This window comes from Gymnoscopelus braueri (assembly GCF_963280865.1).
Source record: "Gymnoscopelus braueri genome assembly, chromosome: 9".
NCBI lineage: Eukaryota > Metazoa > Chordata > Actinopteri > Myctophiformes > Myctophidae > Gymnoscopelus > Gymnoscopelus braueri.
Window position 1 is genome coordinate 33441320 of NC_137610.1, and position 25803 is coordinate 33467122.

The 25803-nt window shown below is 41.9% G+C and overlaps 1 protein-coding gene across 2 annotated transcripts in view; it reads right to left on the reverse strand.

Moving 5' to 3' along the window:
- Positions 1-2434: 2434 nt before the first annotated feature.
- Positions 2435-25803, reverse strand: part of tmtc3 (transmembrane O-mannosyltransferase targeting cadherins 3) — a 62442-nt gene continuing 39073 nt past the window's right edge. For both annotated transcript variants that reach the window (XM_080437983.1, XM_080437984.1), the window contains exons 8-14: positions 24434-24582; positions 23599-23719; positions 20719-20830; positions 18875-18978; positions 16681-16850; positions 15191-15417; positions 2435-4073 (exon numbers count right to left, since the gene is read on the reverse strand). In XM_080437983.1, the coding sequence (XP_080294109.1) occupies positions 3166-4073; positions 15191-15417; positions 16681-16850; positions 18875-18978; positions 20719-20830; positions 23599-23719; positions 24434-24582 (1791 nt within the window). In that variant the 3' untranslated portion in view covers positions 2435-3165. The remainder of the gene's footprint in view (positions 4074-15190; positions 15418-16680; positions 16851-18874; positions 18979-20718; positions 20831-23598; positions 23720-24433; positions 24583-25803) is intronic.

Below are 25803 nucleotides of genomic sequence, written 5' to 3' on the forward strand. Positions count from 1 at the left end.
TCTACAAGCTCACCAGTCGCAATGCGACTGGTGAGCTTGTAGATCAGCTATTCTCTGTGAAGACATCAAATGGTGTAGATGGGGAAAACGGATGGGGGCCTAGTATACAGTAGACCCCTGGGGGACTCCGGTCAATAAAGTATACAGCGTTCAAGTGGTTAATGTTTATGGGGAGAAAAAAAAGTGCCCCGCCCATTGACTCAAAATACATCTCCAACACATTCCACAACAAAACATTGACACCTACTGTACATAAACTGAAAGTAGCAGAGGCAAAATTATGTACCATGGATTTTAAAGTGGTCAACATACAATTATGTCACAGTGCATGTACAAAACAATGAATAATACTGTGGTGTGCACATGACCATCTGTACATACAACCTAACTTAGGAATAATACACAATGTTTTCACGGACTCAGTGATGAGAACAAAATACTGTAGTGTATACTGTAGTTCTGAAATGTAACTTTCCCATCTGATGCTTCATGTAATGTACATCTTCTGTTTAAGCATAGTTCAGACCAATGCCTAGCAAAGAGACGGAACAGTTCAAGCCCGATTTATAGACATCGTAATGATCGTATGTGTCGCGTGGCAAAAATAACCGATCTACAAACTCACAGCGCGTTGCTTCCGTAACACATTGTGAGCTGCAGATCACAGCGGAGACAGGAAAACTGACTTAACAGATCCTTAACCTAATCCTTTCTTTCCATCAGTAGTGTGTCCCATTGGCAATGAGTTTCACAGCACTGTAACCAATTATTGCACATGGCAAGTGGACCCCTCCCCTCAATCAGGGACAGTCCATGGATATCAACAACAGTAGCTCATAATGACCAACAAGTAAAACAATCCTATCCTAACAAATTTCCACTCTGCTGAGTGATGCTGTGCTCACTGTGAAATGGAGGAGTGCAAAAGGTGCCTCATGCCCATTCTTATATAAAAGCAGGTGATAGATACCAGGGCTTGTGGGCATTTAGATTTTAGTTGTCTTTAGAGTTTTTTGTTTTGTTTACTTGGTGTGTATTTCTGATTTTTAACAGGATCTTTCTTCATTGGAGTGATAACAGGCATTCAATTCAGTAAAATAAATGAAATGTTGGAAAAATTCTGATAACATGACAGGAAACACCCAGAAATTCACAAACACAGGATCTCACATTAAAGACTTTGTCGTACTGTATCGTATAAGTAACAGATTTTCAAGCAAATTTTCAAACTTCAAACCAGGTACTTTCTGTCTGCAATACATTACCGTAGTGCGACAAATGACTGATTAGGCTTGTAAGTCTAATTTAAAGGGATTCATTACATCAAGACTTAAATGTCTTGATGTAATATACATAAATGTCTACATCAAGACATACATGTTTTGCTGTATTGGGCTTCCATGTTTGTCCATTTCACTACAACACCCAACAGAGGGAAACAAGCTGAAGAAGGATAAAAGTGAGATCGTTTTGTGCGCTGTGAGGTCGGTAAATGCGAATGACCAGTGCAGCCCTGAGTCTCAGAGAGCACATGTAGGAGACCATCGACCATCACGCCAATCCAGCAAATACTGTGCTATGCATATAGTCTTATTAATACTATTATTTTAACTTGTTTACATTGTAAGCAATTTAGCACTTTCATTAACTTTTTTCTGTAAAATATTGTAGTTGACTTGTGATTTTCGGCAATGATTAACGATCCTGTCTCCGGGCTATGGGATCAAGGAAGTACAAAAGATACACATGACATTTGCGCTTTGGTGGGCAGCGGTAACATTTCCATAGCAACGCGAGCACCACCAATCAGAGATGAGTATTTCTCCATGGCGTCGCAAATTAAACATGTTTTTCTTAAAACTAGATTGAATTGCATAAAGTGTAGCTTCTGCAGGAGCATACAGCATTGTTTTACAACCAGGAGCCTCGTGGTAGTCTGCATGGGATTGTTACGACACTAAAAATAAAATCCTCTATGGAGAAAAAGAAGTGCAGTGTTATTTCCGGAAACTCACTGTTGAGCTTTCTCTTCTGCCCATAGGGGGTGCCACAAATGTGAAAGCTTGCAATCTATGGTACAACCTATATTTCCCGCTGCGCCCCACGACTGACACTGCCCTGGGTAGACAAGCCGACCTGGCAGAGATCTACGCTTTGAGGAACACAGTTTTCTAATTATTTTTTATAATTATTACAGTACCTACTTAAGTCCTTCTTTGCTACACGAAATGCAGAACTGTCTAGAAGAGGGTTGCAGTGAGATGGTGGAAGAAGGGGAGACAGAAGGGGTTGGGTGACAAATTGAGTGCGATAACAGTCTTTAAATGGGATTTCAATGAAATTGCAATGAGAACAGACACCATGGATGTATGGGGCAGGAAGTACAGAGATCAATACACGTTAAGTAATGTCTGCTGTCCGGTTTTATGCTCTCTCTCTTCTGTGTGTGTGTGTGTGTGTGTGTGTGTGTGTGTGTGTGTGTGTGTGTGTGTGTGTGTGTGTGTGTGTGTGTGTGTGTGTGTGTGTGTGTGTGTGTGTGTGTTGTGTGTACACAGCTCCTTTGCTGTTCCATGTGGGTTATTCTGAGTAGCATAAGTACTGATATCATCCTGCCTTGAGAGGAAGCTAAAAGAAAGCGTCATTTCCTTTAATTGTTTGAAATACAATCATTCCATTTTTAAAAACAATAACTATGCACAGGAGTGAGTCACATATAGAAAAAAATATCCAGTGATAAACAATGACTACACACAGGGCCAAACGGAAGCATAAATAACTAGGACTATGGTATGCAAATAAAACAAGACATTCATATGAAGCAGAGTCATTGTTGCCTGCATCTGTAATACATTTTAAATAGATTCGATCGCAGTGCCTTTGTGCTTCTTTTGTTTTATTACACATGTGCTACATGTATAGATCCCTTCTTTTGCTGACTGGCGATAAAAGTGGCCTGTCGACATAGCAACCAAAGCAAAGGGAAAAAAGGGGCAATTGATCAAAGGATGCTTGTATGTATGTGTGTGTGTGTGTGTGTGTGTGTGTGTGTGTGTGTGTAGGTCTACTGAGGAGGAAAGCAAAAGACAAAAAACAATCTGCTGTCTGATTCTGGATCAGTCAAAGAGGGTTTTTATAAAAGTCCTGCCATAAAATACAACGTCAGGGTCAGTCACCACTTAATATACGCTCAATCTCTTCCAGTCTCCTCAGGGCGGCCGCCCTTTTCTTCTCTATGTCTTTAATCTCTTTAGTGGACTTGCTTTTAGTCCGCTTGTCAGCCTGGCCACTAACCGGAGGCTCTGATTGGTCCGCGCCCACGCCTCCCAGGCTCTCAGTAGAGGATTTCCTCTCATTCTTCTCCTCCCCAGCCGCCTTCGCAGCACTGGCGGCGCCCCTCCCATCCTCCTCGACCACTTCCTCCGTCCGCTCCTTTCCCCTCATCTTCCCGCTCTCCTCCCCCTCCCCCTCCTCCTCCTCTTCCTCCTCCTGGGCTGGTGGGACGGTGGCTCCCTCTGCTGGGCCAAGCGGCTCCCCCGCTGCGCTCATGGCCGCCATTTTGTTGCGCACGATGCTCAGGTGGCGCCGCACATACTCTTCGTTTGGCGCCAGCACCAGCGTCTCCTCCAAACAGCGTGCGGCGCGCGGCAGGTCGCGCTCCTCAAAGTAAACCACACACAGATTGTGCTTCCCCTGCACGTTAGTGGGATCCATGTGCAGGATGCGCTCGAAGCAAGCCTTGGCGCCGCGCGTGTCCTTCTGGTGGTTCATCAGGATGTCCCCTTTTAGGATGAGGCCCTTGACATGCTCCGGGTGGTGCAGCAGGAGCTCATCCAGGACGGGCAGCGCGTCCAGCTCACGGTGGGACTGCGAGTAGAGGAGGGCCAGGTTGAAGAGGGCGCTGCGGAACCCCACCTGCAGGCCGATGGCCTTGCGCATCCACCGCTCTGCTGCAGCGTTCTCACTGGCGTCCATGGCCAACATGCCCAGGTTAAAGTAGCCGTTGGCGTCGTCTGGCTCCTCCTCCACATAGATGAGGAAGCGGCGGTTGGCCTCTGGGCGGAACCTGGCCTCGCCTGTCATCAGAAGAACCCATATATGGGGGTAAAACTTTATTTATATAATTAAAATGCAACATCTTTTCATACACTGCCTGGTAAAAATAATTTGAGCTCATTATACACACGGGGGCTCGATCTGTTTGTATAGCATAGTCTACTCTACTGGTCTGAGTGTACAGGTATATTCTGCAATGTGCTATGGCCCTCCCAGGAATTTGTGCTTTAAGTTGCAAACACAGTTGCACAAGATTTCTAAAACGAGAAGAGCATGGCTATAAATACAGATGCACAAATGTACCATCTGCACCAAATCAAAGCCATGGGCAGGCCAAATGTTCAATTGGTGGCTCTTTCTTTCACTCTAATGGCAAAATTACCGGGGAAACATTCCACTAAACAAGAGATAATACATTAAATGCTTCAATGTGAAAAAGGTTTTCAAAGTCACGCACATCCAAATGATAACATACCAGGTGTTGAACAGAAAGAAATGTGAGGACAGAAAAATAGAGTCCGGACATTTATTACCAAAGGTTATCACCTTTGGTGGTAATATAATAAATATCCATGGAGCATATCATTGCTGTTGGCCAGAAATCTTTAATGTTCAAAACTATTACTTTTTCTGAGATGTAAAACAGAACTTGTGGTTATTATTTAATTGGTTAAATATTTATGAAACCCACAGACAGGCATAACCACTGGCGTCCCTACATTGGCCATGTCATTAAGGACAATATTTCCCCAAAAAATAAACAAGGGAATATGACAGATCTACAAGCTCACAACGTGTCACAACACGACGCGTTGTGAGCTTGTAGATTGGCTATTTTTGAGCAACACTGTCATGATTAACATGACAGTGTTAATCGCTAGTCAGCAAAACATGATTGCGACGATATAAAAATATCGGGACCGTACCTATGTTCCCCAGGTTCTATGTTCCCCAGGTTCTATGTTCCCCGCAAAAAAGGTTCTATGTTCCCCACTTACCAAAAAAGGTTCTATGTTCCCTGGGTTCTATGTTCCCCTTTTACCTAAAAAAAGGTTCTATGTTCCCCGTTTACCCCAAAAAAGGTTCTATGTTCCCCATTAACAAAAAAAAGGTTCTATGTTCCCCGCTCACCCAAAAATGCAGGAAAAATACATTTTTAATTTCCAATAATTACTAACATCTCTGAACACACAACTGAACATAATGGGGAGAAATTACTATCAGAAACTTGCCCACCCCTTTCCCCTGGCGGCCATCTTGGTGATATAGAGCACCTTGTAGCAACTCATAATGTAATAACGGCGTAATAACAGTTCATAATATAATAAACTAAATGTCATAAAAGCTCATAATGTAAAAAAATCATGAGCGATAGAGCAATAACGGGTTTTTGCATAATATAATAACGTAATAATTTGTTACATTAAGATTTGACTTCACCAATTTTCAACCTATCTTCATATAATTGGTTTGCACTAATGGTCATGATAAAAGAGTATAAAAAAATCTACTTGGTCTGTGTTACATATAGGACGGCTGTGGACACTTCAGAAAACCACCTACCAGTGACATCATCGTCAGGTTTGTTTTTTTTAACAAGATTTTGTTTAAACATATATACATTTTTTTTATTAACGTGAGAACAATGCCTTTCATTATAGCATGCTAACTTTCCATGAATAGAAAGCCTGCAGTTTCTATTAGCATGGATTCCCTATTGATGATGTCACTGGTAGGTGGTTTTCTGAACTGTCCACAGCCCTCCTCTGAAACAGACTGAGTAGACAAAAATTGTACCATATATAATAAGCATTGGTGAGGACCAATTACAGTGAAGATATGTTGAAAATGGGTGAAAATGGGTTGTCCTTTAAGCTTGCATAATTGTCTCCACCAGGCCGAAAGGCATGGCGAGAGAGTATGTTTTACCCCCTGTCCGTCCGTCCGTCCGTCCGTCCGTCCGTCCGTCCGTCCGTCCGTCCGTCCGTCCGTGTGTGTGTCCTGTCCGTGTGTTACCAGCTAATCTCCGGCACCATTGGCCCGCTCGCTGCGAAACTGTGCACACACACTCCCTCGATACCAATTCAGAACCTCTGCCCCACATTTTTCACATGGGCCTGTTATTGACATTACTCCTACAGATTTTATCCAAACGTCATGCAAATCGTTACACAGTATCTCTATAGTCATGTGATCAACCCGGATCTGTCCGATTTCCCATATTCCATCCTGATTGGCTAAGGTTGGCTTCCAAAGTTTGCAGGATTGGTCCGTTTTGAACAAAATGCCTCGAATCATGAACGCAGCTTGCAATTTCCGTGAAATTTCACACGCACATTCCCACTAGGCCGAGGAAGAAATGCCACCCATTTCACATTGGCCTGTTATAGCGCCACCAGCAGGTCTAATTTAGCAAAACACATTTTTGGAACAAAATGCCACAAATCATAAATGCAGTGTCCGATTGCTGTGAAAGGCCTAGGAAGAAATGGCACCCTTTTCACATTGGCCTATTATACCGCCACCAGGAGGCCACAATAACGTACCTGACCTGGCGTAGACCTGTGCTCCGAGGAGCACTTTTTCTAGTTGTATTTATTTTTGTGTGTAAAAAACTTTGTAACTTTTTTTATATGCTTTATAAATTAAGCACTTTGAAACTGAAGATGATGGCCAATGTTGATGATAGTAAAAATGATAATAATATCGTATCGATATCGTGAGCCCAATATCGTGTATCGTATCATATGTACCGTGAAATTAATGTATCGTGACACCCTTAAATAGATTTTGAGTCATGTCAAAGAAGTTTTCAAAACATGATATTTTGACATTTTAAAAACTGAAAAATTACAAATAACTAATGGGTATAAATACAAGTATTTAAACCTTTTTAAATGTCTCACCATTTCCTGAATTTTTGGGTGAGCGGGGAACATAGAACCTTTTTTTGGTTGAGTGGGGAACATAGAACCTTTTTTAGAACCTTTTTTGGTTGAGTGGGGAACATAGAACCTTTTTTGGGATGAGTGGGGAACATAGAACCCTTTTTTGGTTGAGCGGGGAACATAGAACCCGGGGAACATAGAACCTTTTTTTGGGGGGGAGGGGAACATAGAACCTGGGGAACATAGAACCTGGGGAACATAGGTACGGTCCCAAAATATCCATGGAAGCATGATCCAGTGCGGACAGTATTTTCTGTTCTTCTGTCCAGCACCTGGTATTTTATTATTTATTTATTCTTTTATCGTTGGGAGGATGTGCGTGACTTTGTAAACCTTTTTCACATGTTGAATGGAAGCATTGCAGTTACTAAAGGCTGTAGTGGACTGTTGCCCTACTAATACAGAAATAAGACAAAAGATAAAAGAAAAAGCCACCTACTCTGAATCCAGAAATGTGTGGAGAGCTACTATAAACAATAGTCTTTTAGAAATCAATAAAAGCAGTGTATTTAAAAGTCATAACATTCTGAAAGAATAATGTATGGCATCCTAGTAAAGGTACTGGAGTCAAAGGGAGTTATAGAATTCTGTGACAACATCCTTGACCACACTGCTTTAAATGATCAAAACATAGTTTTAAACTAAACAGTTCAGCCATACCTAATACAGTTAAGGCCTTTGCAGACAGGGTGCGATTGGTCAATCAGTTTTTACCGCATGGGAAAAGACGCACGAATCGAACTGGGTTCGATTGAAGAAAAAAAATAACGCACCGCCGCAGCCACTTGCCCCACGGCAAATTCGGAGCCGGTGTGCATGAGGTCATAGAGAACTATGTGTTCTTTTAAAAAATGATATTGTCCGTTTCTTCCGTGCGAAAAATCGCACCCTGTCTGCAAAGGCCTTTAATCCTATGACTACCATTTATTGGCCACTAAGGTGAATGAAGAAATAAAGTAGAAGGGCCCTCGAATGCTACAAAATATGTATTAGTCCTACTGAGGTAGTGAACAGAGTTCAAGCAGCACTTGAAAAGCCAGGAACACAGTAAGATGTCGACATATACAAGCAAAGATAATAAAAAAAAAAAGAAAGTCTTTATGTGGCTATAACAAAAAGACCAAACCTTCCATTTCACTTTAGCACTGACCTACTCCTTGTTCCATAGAACAATATCAAGTCCCTTTTCCACTGGCCAAAAACCCCACTAACACCCACCAACAACATCTGGCTTTTCCGGTGTGATGTTATGAGACAGCTTCTCCTGATTCAAGCAATAGAGGAAATATTGAGACCAAAGCGCCATTTATACTGTGCTGATGTCGCACACCAAAAATAGCAGCTTACAGTGTGTCACTATGCAACACATTGTACAGTATGTGTGTACAACTGCTATTTTCAATGTGGTACACGGCACACAACCGTGTGTAAATCAGGGACAAGGCCTCTACAGTGCAAGTATTTCATTCCTATTTTCCCATAAAAGTAGATATGGTATGTGCGAACTGGAAAAAAAATATACAAGCACAGTTTGCTAGTTTGTTCCAACCGCAATCTTTACAATCTAGTAATTTGAACTTTTTTGGTAATTAGACTCCTCTATTATGGCTGACGTTTTTTGGGGTTGATCAGTAGTCAGCCAGCTTTCCTTCATATTCAACATCATTTCATGGTTTGGATAATTACATTGTCAGAATTAGCAATAAGATATCAGTGGTACACCAGGTCAGTCATCATCATATACACCTCAGCGTGAAGAAAACTCTGACAAGATGCATTTGTATGCTGCCCGTGCCTAATTAAAGAAAAGGTATCTAAAGGACATGTGTGAATGCTTGTGATTCTTCCGTTTTGAACGAACTCTTCTGAACCGTGCACCCGGTAAAGAAATTACTTGTGGAAACTTGAATTGTCCTCACATCCTCTTCAGTTATACGCCAGGAGTTATGTATATACTTAAAGTTGATATCATGCACAAGAGATGGTGACTCAAACACTTTATTGAGCTTTATATTGCCGTTTCTCTTTAACTATTAAACTGTGATTGTAACTTGCTGCTATTTGTTGTGATTTTATACCTGATAATCTGTTTTTCATTTCTTTAACCATGCATATGAAACTGTGATTTTATGCACTGGACATGTTTTCCACCTGCTCAAGAAGCCTTTCTGCCTTCCGTAGTGCCATCTCTCCATTACAAAATTCTAATCATGCACCATTATGTATATTGAACGTTGTATATTTCATTTGACTGCCTTCCTGTTATTTGACTTGTTCCGTGTTCCTTTGTTCTACATTTTCTCATTCGTAACTATTGTAAGTCGTCCTGCAACTGCAATGTTGAGAGAGAACACAAAATTATTTCACCCATTCTTTTACACCTGTAATCACGTGATAATGTACAGTAGTTGATTCCAATTCAGTGGAACCACTAAGCAGCATCTATGACAGATGGACCAGGAAGAACGGGTAAAGTTCCTGCCCACCACCACAGAGGCTATGGGTTAGAATCCTCCATGGTGGCTCTGGCTTGGCAGGGTGTCCATATGAACACAACGATGTACATCGCTGCACCAGCGACTCCTCCAGGTTGGCCAGGGCGCCTGTTCAGTGGGGAGTGATGAGGATGAATCCTCCCAGTGAAACTCATCACTGCCAGGTGAAAAAAGCGGCCTTGACGTCACGTGTATCAGAGGAGACGCGTGATCGTCTCTGCTACAGGTTCAACTGTAGTTAGCAGTGACAAGGGACTAGAATACACAGGGGAATTGGGAATTGCTATAATGACTTAATTGGCAGAACATTTTAAAAGCAGTGGGAAAAAAATGTGTGATGTGTGGCTCACAATGAAATCGACGAGACCCAGGGGTTTATCCGCAGAAACAGGGCAGGTTAGAGTTGACAGTCAAATATGCTACGCACAACATAATTAGTTTGAGTTAAATTACTTAGTTAAATTAAATAGACATAACCTTCTCTAGGCTTTCCACCTACGTCTATTTTTATCAGAGAGAGAGAGAGAGAGAGAGAGTAGTAAGTAAAGTAAGTAGCCTTGAAAGCCAATGGATCCCGAGCCATGTGGCCCATAGGTCAGAAGCCTATCTCTGGACATGATGCTAGTATGTCGCAGTGACTTAGCCCCAATCCTAGCCTGGAAACCAGACGAATCTGCCATTGCAAAAACAAAATTGCCCTTGGGAGATTTGGTCTGGCACCGCTCAGTTGTGATTGAATTTCACTCCCTCCAAAGTAGTGAGGAACCAATCAGGGCCCAGTATGCAAATATGGGGCGGGTTTATCGCCAGGCGCATTTTTGTTATTCCGCCCCTTGGAAATGCAGGTTCCATACAGAGACTCCAGACTAATATCTTCGCAGTGATATTAGTCTGGCCATGCCAGGCTATCCCAATCCAACTCTTGATGGGTACCAAGCAGGAAGGCATTGGGTACAATTGTTATAGTAGAGAGAGAGATGTTTATTAATAATAGTAGATTTGTTTTTGATTGAACTTTTGACAGTCGTTTCAGTAAACGATACTGTAGGCCCTTAGGGGGTGGCAAAAGTCGACAGTTTCTTTATCAACAGTTTTATATACTGTATGTTATAGGCTACTGAATGTGTATGTTTTCACGCCTCTCTCCATGGTGCTGAAAATAGCACATTGAAAGCCTGCCAGTTGCAAGATAGTATGACGTAATTTACGCATCCTACCTGGGTCGCGTTTTTTACCCCCATTCTGAATTCCCATAGACGTGTTTAATATTGCGTCAAATAAGAACTGTGTTCCAAAAATAAACAAATGATCCCGGCGGTTTGACTCTTATGGATATGAAGCATTAACTGACGGTGTTAATGTTACTTCCGCCAAATTAGTAAAATTTTCGCCAGAAACAGAGTGTATCAAATATGAGTGACTGACTATCATAAACGATACAGAGCCACCCCCTGACAATATCGCCAAGACAGTTGGTCCACAATTCTTATATGAGACGATTCTAAGATGACCCAATATTATTCTCCATAGAGAAATTACTTCCGCGACCCAGGGGATGAACGAGTGACGTCAGGACTTCTGTACTCTATACACACTCTATTCCCTTAGATGACAGAATTGTGCTCAATTATAGTAGGATGTACAGTGTATTGAGTTTGGATGGTTATTTGGTGTGCATGAAAATGAGTTGAGATGGTTCTGATATGCTCTTGTGCCAATACAGCCTCATCCCCTCTTACAGTAAGTGACTAACAAAACCTGGTGTTATGTTTTTAACCAATGTATATGCATATGACAAATTGTCTCCGCCAGGCCAAAAGCGTGGCCGAGACTATGTTTTCGCCCCTGTCCGTCCGTGTGTACGTCTGTGAGCAGAAACTTTGCATATAGACTTCCTGGAATCGGCCTGTTATATCGCCACCAGGAGGCCAATTTCTGCAAAACATTATTTTTTCCTGACTACACATAGTCATGTGATCAATAAGCAATTTGTCGAATTAGTCAGATCCGGTTGCAGGCTGACAAGCGCAGCGCGGTATATCATGTTGTCTGTCTCTGTGACTGTAGTAAGCTGCGCTTGACAGTGTGTGTGTGTGTGTGTGTGTGTGTGTGTGTGTGTGTGTGTGTGTGTGTGTGTTGTGTGTGGTGTGTGTGTGTGTGTGTGTGTGTGTGTGTGTGTGTGTGTGTGTGTGTGTGTGTGTGTGTGTGTGACTGTGCATGTCCTGCCTGCCCCCACCCCCCCTTCCCTCTCCCTCATGACCTGCCTTGACCAATAGCGTTGAACTGAACGTGTCAGGGAAACAATAGCAAACGGCTGCGCGGCAAAGGTGAAATATCTGTCTGATGAAGTGAAAAGGAGACTGTCATCTGGCGATTATGGTTTAGTTTTGCAAGAAAACAAAATACTAAGGTCTGATGTATGGAACTAATTTGACAAGGTGCATGACGGGAACAATGATCAGGTGGATTTTGTGCAATGCAAAAGCTGCAAAACTGTGTTGTGTCACAGCAGCAGAAAAACAGGGACTTCAACTCTTGGCAGGCACACAGATCGGTGTGAAGGGGGGATGCCAGTCCAGGCAAGTCAACCAAGTGCGGCAATGTTTTTCACAACTACCCCTAAAGCCATGCCTGCAAAAGTGAAACAAAATGTGACAGAGAAATGTGTCAGCTTTTGCTGTAAAGATATTAGGTCGTTAAGTATTGTGAATGGAGAGCTCTTTGGAGAGCTTGCGCAAGAGCTCATTAAGTTGGGGGCTGCACATGGGAGAGTTGCACTTAGCTCAGTCATGCCACGCAACGTTACAATTGCAAAGAGGTGTGCTGACATGGCAGAAGACGATCACGTGCCATTTCATAACAGAAGAGATGAAACTTGTGACAAAAACACTGACGGGAAATCGTCAACAAGCTAGCGTGTGGCCCGACGATTACCACAAGATAAGTTATCTGACGATCACGTGCCATTTCATAACAGAGGAGACGAAACTTGTGACAAAAACACTAGACTGGGGACAATATCCGACGGGAAATCGTCAACAAGCTAGCGACAAAGTTTGGCATTGAAGCTACTTCTCTGAGGAGAATTGTGTTACCGATCGGCGATCAGGGAGCAAACATTGTGCTGGCTCTGCGACCACACCACCGACTCGATTACATTGACCACGAAATCAACACAGTCTTAGGCCATGGACTTGACGTCGCAGAGTTGAAGAAGGATGTTGCTGTCGTTATAGGAGAGACACTTAATGCAGCTAAAGAGTTAGTGAGGTATGTTAAACAGACAGGGCTGGCAGCTCAACTGTCCAAAACTCCGATGCAAATGGTGGACACCCGGTTCAGTACAGTTTTCCTCAAACTGACCTCTGTTCAGGCAATTTACCATGAGCTTCATGAGAAACTGGAAGCGCAAGGAGAGAGTGAACAGATCGAAAGAATAGCCCCGGACACACTGAGATTTTTAGTAGACTTTCTGAGGCCTTTCTACGAAGCACAGAGGGAACTCGAGGGAGATCAGTATCCTACACTCAATCTTGTGTGCCTTTGGCATGAGAGACTCAAACGCCATTGTCAACCCCACTCAATGGACTCAGCCCAGCAAGCCGCCACGCGTTAACGAAAACCAAGAGTGGCTCGCACCTGAAAATTGATGACTGTCACAAAGTCACTAAATACCTATAGAGGTTCTCAGCTGAATTTTTTTTAAAGCTGAGAATAATGTCACCATCGGAGAGGGAACATGTGTATGCATATACCGGCACTCTTCTCCAGGCCATGCCTGCAGCAGCACCACCAGATGTTGACACTGATGGAGACTAGGCTGCGGGAACACCTCCTGCCCAAAATGCGGACACTGAGTTTGCGTAGTGGGAAAATGAGCAGAGAGCTAACGAGGGAGAAGTTGACGAGGTGTGTCTGTATATTGCCCAGACGCCTGTCATGGCTGATGAAAGAGATGTTCTTTGCTGGTGGAGGGTCAACAAGCCAGTGTACCCAAAGCTGGCAAAGTTGGCAAGATCATAAAGACAGTTGGAAAAGTGTAGAATGACTCCTGTTCTTAACGAATTACCAAGATTTAATGAGAAAAAAGGCTGCATGGAGCAATTAAGCTTGTTTAGAAAAATGTCGGGCTTCGGGCGGGGCTGGGCCCAATTTGTCAATTATGTATCGGGCTTTGGGTCGGGCTCGGGCTGACGTTCTGTCGGGCTGGGTTGGGCCGGGCTAAAATATTTAAGCCTGATTAAAACTCTACGCTGGAACACTGGATTTTACATTGTAGATAGGGGTCCCAGAGATGAAATAAATTGTATCAAATGGGGGTCCGTGGCCTAATGCATATCAAAATGAGGGTCCTTGAAATTCTAAAGGGTGAGATTCACTGGATTAGTGGATATGGCATCTTGTTAAGGGGAGCGTGTAAGAATTGTGCTGCAGCCTTAATAACTCACCTTTCCATTTAAAAAAAAAGTTTGTATACACATGGACAGGCATGTACTTGCTCTATTCAGGAGAGTATGTGACAGCTGTAAAAGCTGTTCACTAACATAGGATGTGCCCTCAGGTTAACCTGCAATGAGAATGCAGTGGCAGTGGAGAGTGCATGTGCACAGTGGCATGGCACAGAGATCCTTTTTTTTAACTTACTCCTTCTGTAACCACAGTCACACCTGCTGTGAATAAACCGGTTTTGTAAACTTTGACTCCCACATCACACCAATGAAGCATGGTATAAAATCCCCGGTCTGGACCATAGCCAGCACAGCCCACAAGGTTCACAGAAGGTTACAGTCAAAGGACAGAACTATGTTGCAACTTTCTTGTTATCTTTCCTTGATCTGTTCTTATTAACTAGGGTGTTTCCAGTAGTGCCACATATTTGTGTATAGCAGTGGTTCTCAAAGTGGGATATAATGGGGAGCCCCAGGGGTGCCCAGCCAAATGAGGAACAGACTAGCCCAATGAGAGAATGTATAAGAATGGCTATTCGAAGGTTTCGCTCCGTTACTGTTATCTCCCCACCTACGACAGTTAAATAATTCCATATGAATCTAACCACAGAAATGGTCTCTTATGGGTGTCCCTGACATGTATAGTGACACAGGTGCAGAGACAAATTATACAATCAAGTATAATCATTCTGATAAACCAACTGTTCTGTTTTAACATGAACTTTAATAAAATAAGCTTTAACATGAGTTTGGGGATTAATAAAAAGATTATTGACCCAGTCAACCCGAGGCAACTCATCTGACTCATCCGAGTCTATACAGACGTATAATTTCCAGACGGAATAATTTCCAGTTTTGGTATGTAACACGCAAGTACAGATATAAAAAAGGAGTAAAAATCCAGCATCTATATTATGAAGGTGTCAAAAACGTAACAGGTCTACGCCTCAGCCTCAGAGCTTGTTGATATCAACTGGTTATTAGTGCTGAGTGTGCAAGCTGCTGTCAAGTGGCTACTTTATTTAACTATTGGTTAAATAATTAATCTCTTAATTCTTGGACTGCATTTATATAGTGCTTTCTCTAGAATTGGCAACCACACAAATGCTTGACATTCACATTCATTAGAATCATGACCTGAGTGAGTTTGTTTTGCAATACCTGAACCAAGATCTCTATATTGACTAGTTCAAGTCTAAAGGGTTGAGTCTTTTATGCGTCCAAGACCTCCCCCCAGCCCACTCACCGGATTCCTGCATGAGCAGGGCAGAGTTGAAGAGTGCCAGCTTGTGGCGTGGGTTGAGCTCCAGGGCGTGGTTGAAGTTCTTCAGGGCCTCCGACGGCTCCTTCATCTCGATGTTGACAATGGCCAGGTTGTACCACAGGTCGGCGTTGGTGCGGTCCAGCTCCAGCGCTCGGAGGTAGGCGTCCCTCGCCTCCGTGGGCTTGTTCATCTTCAGGAGGAGTTCACCCCTGGGTTCAAAGTTCAAATGACAGGAGGTTCAGAGGTCAATAGGTTATCTGTTTTCTCTTTCATTTTGTTGGTTTAGTGTTGTTGTTTTTTTACCACACCTAAACAAATGACAAATGTGTGGCAGGGTATTGCAATCGCTGTGTGGGTGTGCGTGCGTGTGCGTGTGCGTGTGAGTGAGTGAGTGAGTGAGTGAGTGAGTGAGTGAGTGAGTGAGTGCCCATTTCCATTGAGTACTTATTGCCTGCCTCATACCATTCTACCTTGCCTGCATTAATCCGACCAGTTTTCTGCCCGTTCCGTAAGCCTAGATCCACATGGGACGAGCATGGCTCCAATGGGGATCTTGGATATCACATGACCAGCCTATGACGTCAGTCGCCTATGACATATCTTGTGATGTGTGACTCCAAATTTGGGCAAGACTTCTATCCAAGCTGACCCTTGTTGACTTCCATTATAAAATTAAATATGAAAGTATAAAACGTATATGGGAAAAACACAAGTGGAGGTATTTCTGAGGACTACTGGCAGTGTGCACAAGACATCTGGCGCTGATCGGTCTAGGGGTTTGCAAGATCATCTGCGGACACAGACACAGATAGACAGACACACTAACTTAACCCTAACACAGACAGACTAAATTAACCCTAATTATAGACGGCTAGACTCCTGCAGAGCCGTGCCATAAAAAACAAAACAGAGTGACTATTCATACGCAGATGTAAATAGCTTGCCCTCCACAACTCAGCTATTTGCACCCACTAGGAGTCTTTAATTGTGAATTATATTATAATTGTGTGGTAAATTTCAGGCATTCAGGCATTTAAGGATTAGTTACTCGATCTGTACATCTAGGATCAGTGCAGGAACTACAGCCTTGAGGACAAAATTAAGCATGAAATATTATGTGCTTTGTCACAATAAGGCACACCTGAATAAAATTATTGGTAACAAGAGTCACTTTTGTAGTTAAAGTAAAGTTGCATGAAAGCAAATGTACTTAAATGTTGTTAGTCAACACAGGGTAATTTAAGAATGCAACAACCAGCAGATAAGGCAGGGCAGAGCCTGAGAAATACACACACACACACACACACACACACACACACACACACACACACACACACACACACACACACACACACACACACACACCACACAAAAGAGTACATGAAAGAAAGAAAAGGAAGATAAGGGACAGTGGATAAGATTCAGAGGAAAGAGGGCTGGGGAGGTGTGAATAAAATACTTCAGATTCTTACCTGCTGATGTAGGCTTGTTTGAAGTCTGGTCTCATGCTGATTGCTTGTCGGTAAAGTTGATCGGCTTCTTCTAACCGCGAGTCATTGGCACGGATCAGATTAGCCAGGTTTATGTAGACGTTCAAGTGGTTGGGTGCCACACGTGTGGCATACTTCTTACCAGGAATGATCTGTTTCAAAAGGGAGGACGTTTAAGAACGATGACATGATGACTTTGTTGTTTATTGCCGATTTATTTTATCCAAAGCCTTTTAAAGCCACCCTCCCATTCAGAGATGCCCACGAGTCTCTGAGCTCGAGTCAAGTCTCGAGTCTTTGGCCTCGAGTCCGAGTCAAGTCTCGAGTCTTTGAGGGTCGAGTCCAAGTCAAGTCTCGAGTCTTTAGCCACGAGTCGGAGTCGAGTCTAAAAAAAAATCTATTCTTAACTCTCTCAGTGCCAAGCCCCGAGTTATCCCGAGTTTTTTATGAATACCCTCAGTGCCAGAACGAGAAATCCCGAGTTTAAAAAAATAAATAAAAAAAATAGATTTTTTTTTTTAAGAACCCAAGATATCATTATCTGAAGATTTGCAGCTCCATCCACTCTTTGTTTAACTTATAACGGAAAAAGGCTGTATCTCGCTTCCTAAGCACTTTTTTTTTACTTTGAAAAAAAAAAATATTGCTGGCACAGTTCGCTTTTTTTTTTATTTCATTGGCACTGAGTTAATTGATTTAATTATGTATTTATATTATGTAGCCTAAGGCTGAAATACAGTTATGATGGTCCACAAACCCAATCCGAAATGAGAAATGCACAGAATGAATGTTTATCAAAATAGTAGGATACGTTCATTTAGGCTCCTTTGCATCTTATCACGCGCAGTCTTAGCTCAACTGCGCAAGGAACAGGCTCACACACAGCCTGACCAAGACTACTGCTGCTAGTTAGTCTACATATTTTTTCTTAAGGAAGATTGACATGTCAACATGTTTGGGTATAGCCTACATCTAGTGCGCACTGCTGTGCCGTCTCTAGAGCGTAACGAGAACGCACTACTACAGCCATGGACCTCCCCCGACCGACCCCCGGGCCGCTCCCATTTGCCAATTTTAATATTTTTAATCATCGACTAAATTGATTAGTCTGACTAACCACTTGACCCCTATATACTTAATTGACCAGGGTCCCCCTGAGGTTTTTTTTCTGTTTTTTTTCGTAATGATATTTGAACTGTGGTGCCACTATATATGTCTATGAATTGAATACCAAGGCCCTCATTGGAAACAAGTCCGCAAGGACTTTAATGAACGGACCTGTTAGACAAAGTATTTTAAATGTAACTGTGCTGTTTTACATTTTTTGCCTAATAAAATATTCAATCAATCAAAGTCTATAGGTACCCTCCTTTTTTCCCTCCACACCATATCTCTTCAGTGAAAATTTCAGCGTCGCGATGCGTTGGGAGCTTGTAGATCACCTAAATTCACAGAATGTTTGCCCCAGAATATAGATGCTAGGGTTCATGTGGTTAAGGCCTATTTTATACATTGTCGTACAACAGTGTCACACGAAAATAGTCAATCTACAAGCTCACAACGCGTGAGCCTATATATCTGCTATTTTTGCCATTTTGAAAATGTATTTGATTCAAATCAATTAATATTTTGATTAAATCGATGAACTGTTGCACCCCTACAAAAGTGGTCCCCGGGGGAATAGGAAACCTAACCCAATTAGTGATAAATACCATGTTTTACACATTGATCTACACAGATTATGGAACCCGTAACCTTATGCTTTTATTAACATTACTGAAGACGAAAGCTTTTCACTCTTTTCTTAAGGGGTAGGCTGTGAAATAACATTACTCTTTATAAGAATTAGACTAAGATACAGATATCTTTGTATCTTTAAATCTTAATTCACCTTTGGTCAGAAAAGGACAATGAGCATGTAACATTAATGCCAACTTGCCAACAGCTTTAAAAGGTAAAGTTAGCTTATGGCACAGCTGCATGCTGTGATCAATGTTCAGTCAAAGAGGGACCATCAAACCAGGGAGACCAATAACAATAACAACTGTGTTGTCAAATCAAATGCTATAAACGTCATGTCATTTTTGGATGATGGAGAATTTTTTTGTGAGGCACACATTTGAATACTTTTGACAAGAACAAACATTTCACTTGTGTGACACACTTCATGACACACCTGTGGCATGAGGGATTTGGCAATCAAGTAGGAATCCTCGGCCTCTTTGGACTTGTTCAGGTTCTTGTAGGTTCTTCCCACGTTCATATGAGCACCGATATCATCTGCACAAACACCACACGGAGAATAACAAAGGTTCACAACAGATCAAAGGAAGTAGTTTGAAATGCAGTCCTCTTGCCAAATAGGAATTAGCTTACAGGGTGTCTTGGACGGAACAACATAATAAATCATAAGAGCTGAGCAAGACGAGCCAATACGAACAAGGAGAAAAAACAAAAACAAAATATGGCATGCTGTGTAGTTCTCAATAAAACATTGTCTTTGTTTGGAAAATGAATAAAGTTGAGCGCTGAAAGTGGTTGTTATGACATTTACTGTAGAAAGTGACGCTTGACGATTAGAAAACCAGGAAATCCTCATCAAGTTAATGTGTTTACATACTTAATCTGAGGGAAACACTTGTGGATGGTGACCCAACAAAAGCGATGTTTTGACTGTGGGCGTGCTTCCTCCAACCAGATCCTTTTATTATTGAAACTGTCTGGCTTCTTTAACTAAAACAGTTCAATTAAGTTAGTCAAATTAAATGAGTGATTTGGAAGTCTCAAAGAATCTTTTGTTTTACTTTTAATGAATTTCTTCTGCATCTTCATCACCTCCCTCTAAATGATTGAGGTGGATCTACATGCTGAAATCACCGAGAGATGATCACTTTCTCTTGAATTCACGTGGTATTTGACATCGTCATTGTCGGGTGGAAACCTTGTATGTCCGAAACCGTTACTTTTCAGGAAATTGAAAAAAAAAAAAACCTGTTCCAATGGATTTATTATTTAGTCACAAACTCTTATTAATACTTTTCATTGGTTCAATATTTATGAAACCCACACAGACTTCACCACTTTCACTTTTACTTAAAACATGTTCAGGAAATACCCAAATTAGCACATCTACAAGCTCACAACACATTGCTTGTAGAGCTACTATATTTGATACTTTCGCGGCGACACTGTCATAAGTCGGAGTAAGGCATTGATTTATGGAAAATAAATAAATAAAAGTTGAAATATGGAGATACAAGGTTTCTGCCCGACAGTGACGATATATAAAGAGCACGTGGTTCCAATGATTTGTACACTCTGTGTGTTTCTGACATAGATAGACATGACTCCCCTGGAATAGCGAAATGTGCCATAGCAGCCAGCAACAACAGTTAGGAGACTAGTTGAATAACATCTTCACGCTGAGCTAGTGATGCATTGCTATCAAAACGGCACTTTGTCAGAAAAAAAAGAAGGTTTTGAGGAGCTAACAAAGTAGCTATTGAAACTTGAAAAAATAAATACAAACACAAATTATAAAAAGCAACACCAGTGTCCCATAACCTCAATCAAAATCAATTCCTATAAAGAGCAGGTCGTAATTTGTAAACTGGGGTGTAAGTCAGCGTGTGACTGATGTTATTTTATTCTCACATACCTCCCCTGGAATAATGAAATGTGCCACAGCCAGCAACAACAACTATGAGACTAGTTGAATAACATCTTCCTGTTGATGTAGTGATGATTGCCCACTATCAAAACGGCACTGTGCCAAGACAATAAATAATTATGAAAATCTTTTTGGAGCACTTACAAAGTAGCCGCTGACGCAGAATGAATGAATAAATACATAAAGTGTGTGTGTGTGTGTGTGTGTGTGTGTGTGTGTGTGTGTGTGTGTGTGTGTGTGTGTGTGTGTGTGTGTGTGTGTGTGTGTGTGTGTGTGTGTGTGATATCATCATGTCCCCAAGGTACTTTGAAGCTCTGCAGATTGTCTGTGTGATGATGAGCAGCTCCTACCTGGCTGGACTCGGGTGGCCTGCAGGAAATACTGCAGGGCCTTTTCATAGTTGTTTTGGTTCTCCAGAGCATGGCCAACATTATTCCACAGCTTGGCATTGTTCTTGTTGACCTGTTAAGAGTTTCAAAATGTGAAAATTATTTCTTTGATACACCGATGGCAAAGTGCATTGGCAACAAGTGACCAGGGCTGTTTCGCGTCGAACGAGCAGGACACCGTCGTTGGTTCGGGAGCCAGAGCCGAACCAGAGTACATGCATCGTCCAAAGAACCAGGTCAGCCACAGTTACCTGCATTACACCTGTATATTGAGATGCCAAAATACCAAGTTAAGCCATGCCAAGTGAATAACGTTTGTGTACAAAGGGCAGTGCTACTTAAAATTGCCTTACAAAATCCTAATAGCCAGCGCCATGCACACAGTCCATCACAGGTGTGCATCATACTGCAGGTGCGCTCAAACGCTGTTGGAGCGCACCCGTCACCTGACAAAGTATGAAAAGCAAATGATACATAATAGCATTCACTTTCCTGTGTAGTTTTAGACCTGAAGTCACTAGAATGCTACAAAAATGTTTTGTGTAATCTGAGATTTTGTGCAATGTGAAACAAATTGTTTTCCCATCTACTGTAACCAACCACTACTAGCCAACGTGAAACCGGCTGCAAAAAGAGGGTTGTTCAATCATGCTTCTTGCACCTGAGAAACATCTCTAAAATAAGATTGTATTTATCCAGTCAAATCCGCAATAGTTATTAACACATTAACCGCCAAGAACGTAGTCCTACGGTCCGTTAAATCCAACTGTTAAGCGCCGAGACCGTAGCCCTACGGTCCACGGTCTTTTCGCGCTATTCACTTCCGGGTTCACTTTCGGAATTTTTTGGATCCACTTCCGTTTCCGGTTTGATGACCGGAAATAGAATTATTTGGGATCCGGTTTTGACGATCACGCCCGCTCCCATTCTACAGACGAAACTGAAACTCAATTCTCTTCCTGTAGTTTTTTCTCCTCGCATTTCACTGTTTAACGTAATCCGCTCTAACTACAACATGGATGCCCCGTTTGACACGCGATCTTCACTGGGAGATACAGGGAGATCTCGCGGATGTAAACAGACCGTGTAGAGCTCAATCTTAAGGATTTTAACAAGATCTATGGCGACATGAAAAAAACAAAAAAACAACAAAAACACCTTGCAACTGGTGAGTACATTATGAGATTAACCTCTGGCGGTCGATGTGTTAATAAGACTGCAACAAGAATGCATCTTGTTTTGATTACTGCAAGGCCCTTTACTCCTGTCTCAGCCAAGGCTCATTACATTGCCTGCAGCTGGTGCAGAATGCGGCAGCTAGACTTATCACTGATAAAAGGAGATCTGAACACATTACCCTGGTTTTAGCTACACTTCACTGGCTGCCAGACAAACCAAATCTCAAGTTAGCAAGCGCAGTAACCACTTTTAAAAAGCACTTTTACCAAAAATCATCAACTCTATAATTATACTTTGTTGACTCGACTGGGCCCCCCTGGGATCTATACTTGGTCCCTCTATACCAAATCTCTTCGCCGAAAGTAGTTGAACTACAACATTAAAATGCGTTGCAATTAGGGCTGTGAATCTTCTGCTATCTCACGATTCGATTCCAATTCTTGGGGTCACGATTCCGATTTTTTCCGATTTTTTCAAAACAAACGATTCTCCATTCAAAAACTTTTTTTTTCTCCGATTCAAAAACGGTTTTTTCCGATTCAAAACGATTCTCCATTCAAAACGATTCTCCATTCAAAACATAGGATTTCAGGATCTACTCCAGTCTGCTGGCATGAGAGCAGAGTACATTTACGTAGCTTTTATAATTGTAAAGGTTTTATCAACTAAACACACAAAGGTAAATCCAAGATCTTTTTTTTAAAATGAGAATCGATTCTGAATCGTCCAACAGTAGAATCGCGATTTGTATTCGAAACAATTTTTTCTGACACCCCTAGTTGCAATGCAACACAATGTGAGCTTGTAGGTCTGCTATTTTCTGCAAATGTTCACCCAAGAACAGGACACTAGGGTTCATCTGGTTAATCTCCTAAGGCAGCAGTTGGGTGTGGAATGTACATTTCCAATTATCCTATAATACAATTCGCAAAGAGGCGCATGCGTGGACGTGCCTCGGCAGTGTGTCTCTGCCGTTCATCCGGGTCCTACGCTGTACTATCGATTCGAGTTAAAACCGTGCCTGTGTCTCTGCAAAGGAGGAGCCGCACAGGCCCAGGGTTGCCAGGTTTCCGACCAACAAGCAAGCACACACACAATTCGTTTGCATCTTTCCCTTTCGTTTTTCACTCCATTAATCTCAGTGCTAGACCACACTAGGTCTCCAGGGACCCCCAAGGCTCTCACACGCAAGTCACAATTTGGCCACAAGCAAACAGCATGCATGCAAACAACCAATTACACGCTACTTCAAGAAGCGACCAAATAAGGCCAAAAACGCCAGAAATAGATATTAATAATTTGGGCACTCAATGAGTTAAGGAAGGTGCTATAGAATTAAATATTATTATCGTTATTATTACTACTACTCGATTTGTTTTGCACCCATCTTTTAACAAAATCAGACAGCTCCACTTGATGAATGGTGAGTGTCTCTTGGATCCTGAACTTTCTGTCAGTGGTGAGGATGGGATCTAAAACGTCTAACCCCTGGCCCTCAATACAGCAGGATGTCTACACCCGATCTGTTCGCCGGAGATAGCTGATCTAGAAGCTCACAATGTGTTGCCTTCTACATCCATTTTTGGCAAATGTTGGAATAGGGACGCTAGGGTTCATGTGGTTAAAGGTTTTGCCACGCAGAGGAGCTGGTTTTGAACTCACCTTCAGGGCTGAAGTGAACAGTGTGTACTCAGATTCCCAATCCCAGTTCCTGTTGAAGGTTTTCATGGCATGTGTTGTAAGAAGCACTCCAATCATTAACCACGAGATCTTTTTCAGGTGTCTACAAAGGAAAAGCAGAATACAAATTAGCCTTTCATGCATTATTCAGCTCGACAGTGTAACCATTTCACTCGCATTTGTGACTAAAAATAGATACACGATCTGTAAAAAATATTTGAAATGGTTTCAATACTAATTTTCTGCACTATCGATACCAGATGCACTTTCTTGCTCTTTCTTCTCTCTGACACTGAGCACACACACAGAGCACATACCCATGTACAGTCAGTCAAACCAACCAACTATATATAGGCTTAACATATCACAAAGCCATTTGCTCATCTTATCCCATAGCCACATCTGAACAAATAAAATGGTACACAGCACAGTGTTTTCCCTGAGGATGAAGTTGTAGCAGAGGTAGCGAATATATATATATATTGGAGAAAGACAAATGAATACAAATTGCGCTCAAAATAAGAAGTCAGGTCACGGTGGACCTTTGGACCACCTGCAGGCAAAACACTCGGTGAGATCAAATAGTATTTTAACTCTCTTTCAATGGGTCTGGACCCCTCTACTCTCCTCACAAGTTTGTAACATATGAACCTTCCATAACTCCACTCATTTTGTAGTTAACACCTACACTGTCTGAAAATTATTCGGACATCGGATGGAGCATATACCGGCCTTTAGAAGACTACAAGGTCCAGGGTACACAGATGAAGCCTACTATTTGTATGGTACTGTGGCCTAGTTTAGGACATGCACTCACCCTTTATGTGAAACAATCCTGAACCCATGTGCCACAAGCACACAGAAGCCCATGCTTGGCACATAAAGGACTCTCTCTGCCACGACAAACCCCACAGGGAAGAAGAGGTTGGATGCAGGAATAAAAGGCAGGACAATCAAAGACAGAGCCTGAAACAGAGACAAATATGACATTAGAAAGACTGCACTCCTACAAGAGTGCATACCTCGGCCAAAAAGTGTCACAGCACAGAGTCTGACATGTAACAAACATAAAAGACAGCCAAAATCATTTGAATAAACTAGTACTAGGCTTTATATGAAAGTACTCCTAAGTAACTGATATAGTTACAAGCGTCTGCCAAATCATATGTAACCAATATGTTAAAATAAAGAATGAAACTCTTCAAAGCATTTGAGTCATGAAGTTATGGGTTATAGAAGCAATTGCGGTAATTGGTATACAGGGAAAAAAAACAAGAGCGCCAAAATATTAATTATAAAAAATGTATCCAACTCTTGGATGGAATCTGTATTGGATAGTTCCATCTCAAATGGAAAGAAAATACAGCCAAAGAACTGGCTTTATAGTTCATGTCCAAAGCAGTGAGGTAGTGATGTCCAAAGCAGTGAGGTAGTGATGTGATGTAGCTGTTGCTCAAGATGTTCAAGGCTGCCCGTTGTCAGAAGTGAACTTTGTGTGGATAAGTGAAAGGAAAGATTGTGTGTGTAATTATATGCAGTATAATGGATAGAGGTAGACTAGACAAGCATTCAGATTTTGCTTGATAAGCTATTACAATTCTAATGGAATCAATTATACTGAAGTTAGTGACAAAATACACTTCATACAGTATATGAAACAGATCACTTACAAATAACTTTTATTTTGTTTTATCAGTCATTAAATATTCCACCACCAAAGTGATAACTTGGGTGATACTGTACAGTACATGTAAGATCTGGTGCAGAGCAAAGAATGCCTACTGACACTTTGTTACGTTTTTTTGTGTATGTTCTTTAGGTTTAAAAGCCTGAGAACTACTGCAACAAGACAGTGGGCCAAGCAACAGTTCCAATTTACAGGTTCACACGCTCACTGCTTTGAAAGGATGTGCAAGCCTAGCCTACATGAAAAAGGTAGCCGTCTTCATAGTAGATCATAAAAAACTCATGGGAAACTAATTCTGTTCCGCTTCCAGCTTTCTTACGGTGCAGATGCTTTGCTACTTGCTCTCGCCTCTGCTTGCATTCTTCTCATGATATCCTTGTATTTTTCTGCGAGAAGTTATGGGCAGTGAATTCTGGATACTTAAACGGTACATCACTGGGACTATAATTCCTTTGTGGGCTATTGCAATATTTCAACATTTTTAAGACCTCCTCAATACT